The sequence below is a fragment of the Populus euphratica genome, unplaced genomic scaffold, assembly GCF_000495115.2.
Source record: "Populus euphratica unplaced genomic scaffold, PopEup_1.0 scaffold88.1, whole genome shotgun sequence".
Taxonomy (NCBI): Eukaryota; Viridiplantae; Streptophyta; class Magnoliopsida; order Malpighiales; family Salicaceae; genus Populus; species Populus euphratica.
The window spans coordinates 524,806-532,349 of record NW_011499956.1 but is presented as its reverse complement, the minus strand read 5'-3'; the positions used below and the strand labels follow the sequence as shown (position 1 = coordinate 532,349).

Below are 7,544 nucleotides of genomic sequence, written 5' to 3'. Positions count from 1 at the left end.
TTTAGAGGATAAACCTTTTCCCTTAACAACCAATTCTTTGTATGATGCAAATAAGAAATTTACGTAGAGACAACTTTAGCATTTCCTATATATGGAAACAAAATACAAATGGACGAGTCAATTTGTGGCACCGCCAGAAAAATTCGAAAAAAAAAACAAAAAGAGAGAAGGAACCCAATGTTTTTCTCCATCCTGTGGATGATAGGATGCCAAAGAAGGGTAACCCAATCACGAAGAACCGGTCTTTAGGCAAGTTGCCATTACTGGCTATAGTAAGTCACCTGGAAGCGCTAACCGATAGGTCCGGTGGTCAAGAGTCAATGGTATAAGAACTGGGGTTTAAGAAAAATGTTGGGTGGTTTTAGAGGGTTTTTCCATCAGAGAGAGAGAGAGATAAAATAAAATTGGGTAGCGTTCAAAAGAACAACGTTTTCTTGGTGAAAGGAAAACATGGGATAGAAAATTAGAGAAACGGAGAGAAAGAAAGTGCCGTGTAAGGGACAAGACATTTGTGTTTTCTTCTACGTTCTTTGCATCTTCTTCTAAATTACCTCTCAGAATTTCCCTCTTTACGTGAAGGGAAAAAATAATAAAGGTTTGAACTTTGAACCAGAAAACGAAGAGAAATTTGGCTTTTTAATAGAAGGTGAGTGACAATTTGATTTCTCTTGTGGGTTTTATTTCGCCAATTGTGTAAAATTTGGTGTTTTTAATGTGGGTTTTGACGATTTGAAGAGAGTGTTTTTTTTTTTTATGACACTGTGCTTTGTTTGGTTTGGTTGATGTATAATGGGATTTTAAAGGCAGATTCGATGCCTGAATTGTTCATACATGAATCGAAGTTTTGAACTTTTTATCTCATTTTCCTTTGTCTAATCTGAAACTTCAAGTGGGTTTCGTTTGTTGACTCTAATTCGTGTCCCTCTCTCACTTGTTGTTCTTTCATAGAGATTCTTCAAGGATTTGCGTTTCAATCCACAATTCTGTTTTCAACGGATTCGATCTGAGATCTCTTGAGTGATTTACTGTTAAAAAGATATTTTTTGCTTCAAAAATACAAAATTTATCCTTTACACTTAAGAGGCGATGATAAAATTTAATTTTAACTAGTGTTTTGGTTTCTTAAAGGTTGATCCTTGTTGGAGGGTTTTAGATCCTCTGAATTCGTTTGGTCTGAACTGCCCTGAATTTCCTTCTTAAGTGTCTGAATTTCAGTTTTCGGGATTTTGTTACTTGGATCCTTTATATCAGGGTTTTATTGCGGTCTTAGTTTTTTCTATGGCGGTTTAATTATACGCTTTTCAAGTAAAACTGAAAATTTTGATGTCCCAAATATGACATCAAGTCTCTCTTCTTTTTTTTGTCGTTTTAATGTGTAAATTTGGTTTTAGTTTATAGATCCCTGAGGATTTTTCATGCTTTTCCGTGTAACAATTTTCATCAAATATGTTTTTTTCCCTGATTTATCTGGCTATTTTTGTGGTGCACTTGCTGATTTTTTGTTAGATCATTAGGACATGATTAGGTATTTTTTCTAAGTTTTGTGCTTGCGTGTGCGGATTCTATATGGGTTGAGATGGGTTGCAAGGGATATGGCCTCCTGGCCTCAAAATCATGATCAGATGCCGAAATTCTGATGCAATTTTGCAATATACAAATTCATAGTGTTTATTCGTACCAGAAGAAACAATTCTGATTATTGCTACCAAGCAAATGAATGCAGTGGTTTTTTTTTTAATTATTATTAATATCTGGCATACCGGGTTTTAAGGATTGATCTTTGTTTGATGCTAGCATATGGGTTTCCTTTTTCCTTTCTAAATTTTCCGCTAGAGAGAACTCATTTTATCCTGGTCTTTTTCTCTCCTCTTCTTTTTTAAGTTTATGTTCTTGTGTTGAGCTTTGCGTCCACAGATTTTGGCTTTGTACCTGATTATAATTTTTACATTCTATTCATTGAATAAGTCATCCCTTGATGATTATGTTCATCTGTTGCCAGGGTTTTATTGTTGGGATTATAAAGCTTGAGTAACTGGGAAAATTCTGCATTTTCAAAAATTGGACCCACAAATACTGTTACTCCGTACGTGATGTGTCCTTCTTAGTATTATCTCTGAGTATGGTGTTGCAGAAGAGATTAGATTACGGATTCAATGGCTATCAGGTTCCTCCCATGCCCCGAGCTACCAGATCAGCTAGGGTAATGTATTATTGGGATGCTAGGTGTTTTGATTATATTTTTCTTTCCTTTTATTTTTCCTCAGTTGCCGATACTCGTGGTCTTTATTTGTTTTGTTTTGTTTAGAGGAGGGGTTCCTTTAAGAAGAAACATGAAGAGAATCAGATGTATGCATTTGACTTATTAGCCATTGTAGCTGGAAAGTTATTGCTTGATAAAGAAAGGGCTCCCAGTTCTAGTGATACATCAGCAGACGAAGATCAGCATGCAGTTATTAATAGTGCTGTAAAAAATGAATGGCAGGATCAAGAAAAATCCTTGAAAGTAGAAGCTTGCGATCAGGGAAGTGCTGACAAGAACATCTATGTTTCTGCTCTATCACGTGTTCATCGACAAGGTTGCAGTTCCAAAGGATCTCTTGTCACCCAGAATGACCTCAATTTAGGATTAACTTCTGCACTAACAAAGCCTGATTGTGCAGAGAGGTCCAATGCTGAGAAGTTTGGGAATGGCCAAAGCAAGAGTGAAATAGGAACTTTTGCCAGCAAAGTAGAGGGAGGTTCCTCTGAGTACATAGAATTTGGTGGCTGTAAATTAGAGGCTGAAACTAAAAGAGCAGTGAAAGATGAGCCTCATAAGTCTGGGATGGTGCAAAGTAGCACTGTGGCCAATATATGCAATTTAGAGGACCCTGTGGTTCTGGATGCAAAACCTCCTGCACTAGTCAGTTCAGATAGTAGTGCCAAGGTGCCTCTGTGTGGGAACCATGCTCCCGATAGTTCTTATCCCACAATTCAGGATGATGTAAATGTAGTTAGTAGAGATGATGACGAAAACTCCTCTGGGTGTACACACCCTATAACCACAAAAAAGTTCTTTAGGCCAGCACCACGAATTGGAGATCGAAGAATAAGGAAAATTTTGGCTTCTAAATATTGGAAAGTAGCTCCAAGGTTGAAGGATGCTACAGTTTCTAACTCTGGTAATTGGTTTTACATACCTGCTTATTTATGTTCCTTGTTTGCGTTATGATCCAAGATAAATTGTTGGTTGTTTTTAAATGGAAATTTTCTGATTCATCTAGATAGGGATTTGAAGCCTGTTTTCCGCAAGAGGCAGAACTGTTATAGACATCAAAGGTCTGAAAGGATATATCCTTTCAAAAAGAGGAAGCACTTTGCCTATAGTTCACCATCAAATTCTGGTGGAGGAATGAGTTGTGAGTTTGTTTCTGATTCATCTCAAAAGGGCAGCAATGAAGATGCTTCTGTCTCCTGTTCAAGAATGCGTGGAGGTCTCTTTACTAGATTTTTTGTTTTAATATTTATATTAGATTCTGGGATTTATTACCCTCTGTAAGCATTTGCTAAATAATCCTAATTCTTAAGCAGCCACCAGAACATCATCTTCTTTTGCAGGTCGACACACTTCATTCCTACCTAGGGATTCTCATGGTATGAGAACCATTAATGGAGTGGTTGATTTATTTTTTTTATAAACAATGGAGTGATTGATATGTACTCTTTTGACTTAATTGTTTTCTGACATTCAAAGAGTTTTTTACGAGAAGGTGTCTTTTCTTTTCCTCAGTGAAGCTCAGGATCAAGTCTTTCAGTGTGCCAGAGCTTCTTATTGAGATTCCAGAAAGTTCAACTGTTGGTTCATTGAAGGTATCAATAATTGGTTACGATAATTTTGACTGATGCATTTTCCTTATCCTTCTGGGTTGATTATATAGGCATATGTGTTGTCAAGACATTGCAACCCTACTGGCATGAATCTATTTCTATGTTCATGTATGTGTTTATCCATGCTCCATGCTACCTAATCCTTTGATGGGTTATGTGATAGCAATTTTCCTTGTGAATGGTAGATCTCTTTCATCAATACTTGGTCTCTAGTGTGTGTTCTAATGATATGAGTTCTGTAGAGGACTGTCATGGATGCCGTGACTGCTATACTTGGTAGTGGAATACGTGTTGGTGTACTTCTTCAAGGAAAGAAGGTTAGGGAGGACAATAAAACTTTACAGCAGACTGGGATTTCTCGCAATAACCAGTTGGATGCTTTGGGTTTTTGCTTGGAGCCTAATCCTTCAGAAATCCCCCCTTCTCTGTGCCCTGGAGATTCTCCCTTTTTTCTTCAATGTGACACACCACAGCCCATACTCAGGTAATTGGAAGTTCTCTGCCTATTTAGAAATCAGCCTTTCAGGTTTTAAGTAGCATTTCTTTTCTTTGGTGGACAAACAAAAAGAAATGGAGACCAAAAAACCTTGGTCAATTAGCACCCAATTATTTTTAGAATCTAGAATGCGAAAGGGAACTTCAGACCTAGGGAGTGGACTTCTTTAGTGCTTGCAAATGCTTTAGTTGATGGCCTTCCTTGTGATTTTTGGCTGATTTGACTTACAGTAAGTCAAATTGTAAAGAAATAGCCTGATACTAGATAGAGTTAAAGGAAGTTTTTTTTTTTTTTAATCTTACATGGTAATTATGATGTAATTTATGTTTCTAATAGTTCTGAAATTTTGGATTAAGACATTGAAGCAGATTCTTGTGTGGTTGAATATGGACTCTTTAGCTTCACCCAAATCTAAAGGATCAACTCAGTTGCTAATCAGCTGATGGTTGAATGCTCTTTACCAGGTATCCTCACACTACTGGTGTGGTACATCAGAGCATTTGTGCTGTTCCTGAGCCTCATGTGAACAATTTAGGGAATTATATTGAGAGTGACCATGACTCAGCACCCTTTCCTACTGACACTTCTATGGACAAAAGCACTAATTCAAAAGCGCTGGTTGCAGTACCAGCAATGAATGTAGAGGCGCTAGCTGTGGTTCCGGCACATCGGAAATCCAAACGATCTGAGATTGCGCAGCGCCGAATTCGTCGACCTTTCTCTGTTACTGAAGTTGAAGCATTGGTTCAAGCAGTTGAGAAACTTGGAACGGGAAGGTATGTTTATTCTTTGATGCACAAAGCTAAGGAACATGAATTTTTTTGAGTCAGAGCACTGTCTGAATATTTGCATTAATGATGTTTCAATTGGCCAGGTACAGTGCTTGATCAAAATGCTATTTCCAGTCTTAGCAACTTTATGTGCTTGCAGTTAGAAGATGATTTTCGCTCATGCATTCCAATTCTGTATAAATGGACTTCTTAATGCTCTTGTTGACCTGCAGATGGCGTGATGTTAAATTGCGAGCCTTTGATAATGCAAAGCATCGGACATACGTGGATTTGAAGGTGGGTTTTTTAAATTTGTCGCCTTGATACAAATTTACTACTGTATAGTTGCCTTGGCCAAGTATTTACTCCTCCTGCATATTGGATGTTCTTTTTCCTTATTCAATTGGGCGTCCTATCAGCTATTTGTTGTTACTTTATGATGGTTCTTTATTGTTCCCAGAGTGCAATATTTTAAGATATGTTTCAAAGTTCAAGGCTTTATGGCCTGGGTTCACAATGGCATGTAGTTAGTTTAATCTCTTCAACAAACAGTTGATTGTATAACAGGTAAATGCTTAGTTAGGCTTTTTACCTTTTTCAGGGTTGTGTCTCACAAGGAATCTTTTCAATTCCAATCTCACACGGCGTCGCTTTGTACTCTTTTCTTCTAGTTGTCTCTCTCTCCTCTCCTCTTAACTAACATGCCCTTTGCAAATTACAGAAACACCAAAGTTTCCCATTTGTGTTGCACAAGTTTTCACGTTCTAGATGGCTCTCAATTGGCTCTTCCTGAAAATGAAAAGGGCAATTTCAGAAGCTCTTTGTGTTGTTTTGGTAGATTGCTTAAAAAGTACCAGTTGCCTTGTGCTTGTGGATTTTGTTTTTGATGAGTGTCTTTTCATCACACAGGATAAATGGAAAACACTGGTGCACACGGCAAGAATATCTCCTCAGCAAAGGAGGGGAGAGCCTGTCCCCCAGGAGCTCTTAGACAGGGTTCTAGCTGCACATGCTTACTGGTCCCAGCAGCAAGCCAAGCAACAGTTCAAACACCAGCAGGCAGAGACTTGCCTTCTCCTCTGAGAGCTGGTAGCACATGGTTGAACAAAACATAGACTAGTGGATTAAGAGACTGATTTCAATTTTTTTTTATGTATTCTGTGGCCAGTCTGTAAAAAGTTGGTAACAAGGGAGAAATGAAGTGTTGAAGAAATCTATGTGATATTGTTGCGCTCGCCGCCATTCTTTTCCTGCGTGGTGAGGTTTGGCACTTGTAAATGGTCGATTGAATAAGAGCATCCTAACAGAAATCATTTGGTAACAGAAATGTCTTCTCGTAATCTTTTTATTTTTGGTCCTTTTTGGGTTGAAGAATGGAAGGGTGCTGTCTCGTGATCTCCTTCCATCTTGTTTATTCTAATGCTGCTAGAATCTAGCCCCTCACAGTCTTTTCTTGATTTGATGTGATGGATTCTGGGGTACCAGTTAAGCTTATCTTTGTGCCTCCAACAGAATAAATTTTACACCAGTGATGTTCTTTCTATTTTGTTTCTTATTGTGTTGGGTGGATCCACACGTATATGCTCCTACAATTGCTGCAAAATTGGACGATCAATCAGACCCCTATTATTTGCTCAAAACACCAACCTTCATGAGCAATGTCATGGCATTCATGCTATAATAATAATAATTTTTTTCTCAATGTTTTATCAGCTTGAGTATTATAAAATTTTACATAGTTTACTTTCTTTTTTTTTCCTATAGAAAAGGAACTCCATTAATAGACTCTTAATGGAATCACATGTATTTGTCACCTAACATTGCGAATGGGGATTTTCTTAAATTTAAGGTGCGCATTGGAAAAAGGTTGCGTTTCATTTGGGTTTTCATGCGCTGTGCTCTTCTGACAAACATCCTCGGATTTTGGAATCTAGTTGCTTATCCAAAACTATGATTACCAGACTGCTTTATATTTATTTTTTAAAGTTTTGGAGTAATTTTTAAATTTTCCAAGGAATTGCAATTTATTACTTGTTATAGTCTCCCCCATGCAAGGAAAATTGTCTTTTTTATTTTTTTTAAAAAATATTTTATATTACGACAATAATATTCCTTATCTTCTTGTTTACATGTTATCATTTTAAGAATTACGTGTTATCGTCACCCCTTTTCCCAATGCCATGTCGGCCTCACCATCTCTTTCATAAAAAGGGTATATATATTTTTCTTATGGGTAACAGATTAGGACTATCCTCGAATGTAAGGCCATCAAGCTCTGAGGACTATTTTTTGCCGAAAAATAATTGAAAAGGTTAATTTAGAAAGGAAAAAAAAAAACTTTTACATTCATTTAAGTCTTTTATATTCATGGAATATTTGCTTGTGGTTCAAATTTCATTGTAATCGAGCAT

At 37.2% G+C, this 7,544-nt stretch overlaps 1 protein-coding gene across 4 annotated transcripts; it reads left to right on the top strand.

Moving 5' to 3' along the window:
- The first annotated feature begins 344 nt into the window (after positions 1 to 344).
- On the top strand, positions 345 to 6,473 carry LOC105138353 (telomere repeat-binding protein 5-like). Of its 4 annotated transcripts, XR_844751.1 has the most exons (11): positions 345 to 646; positions 2,000 to 2,200; positions 2,306 to 3,161; positions 3,264 to 3,473; positions 3,571 to 3,633; positions 3,770 to 3,849; positions 4,110 to 4,351; positions 4,828 to 5,139; positions 5,367 to 5,430; positions 5,594 to 5,700; positions 6,043 to 6,131. XR_844751.1 is itself a non-coding variant. In XM_011044411.1 (10 exons), the coding sequence occupies exons 2-10, from the start codon at positions 2,120 to 2,122 to the stop codon at positions 6,214 to 6,216; spliced, it is 2,055 nt and encodes a 684-aa protein (XP_011042713.1). In that variant the 5' UTR covers positions 345 to 646; positions 2,000 to 2,119; the 3' UTR covers positions 6,217 to 6,473. The 4 variants fall into 4 exon arrangements, 3 of the variants coding, with proteins under 3 accessions (XP_011042713.1, XP_011042712.1, XP_011042714.1); XM_011044411.1 differs by lacking the exon at positions 5,594 to 5,700 and having other exon boundaries at positions 3,598 to 3,633; positions 6,043 to 6,473; XM_011044410.1 differs by lacking the exon at positions 5,594 to 5,700 and having other exon boundaries at positions 6,043 to 6,473.
- The last annotated feature ends 1,071 nt before the right edge of the window (positions 6,474 to 7,544 follow it).

What these genes read in the sequence shown, in the direction of transcription:
- LOC105138353 (XM_011044410.1), top strand. Translation starts at nt 2,120, where the DNA reads ATGGTGTTGCAGAAGAGATTAGATTACGGATTCAATGGCTATCAGGTT. An exon ending in GAGCTACCAGATCAGCTAGG is followed by an intron (nt 2,201 to 2,305) that starts GTAATGTATTAT and finishes TGTTTTGTTTAG; the next exon opens with AGGAGGGGTTCCTTTAAGAA. An exon ending in TGCTACAGTTTCTAACTCTG is followed by an intron (nt 3,162 to 3,263) that starts GTAATTGGTTTT and finishes TGATTCATCTAG; the next exon opens with ATAGGGATTTGAAGCCTGTT.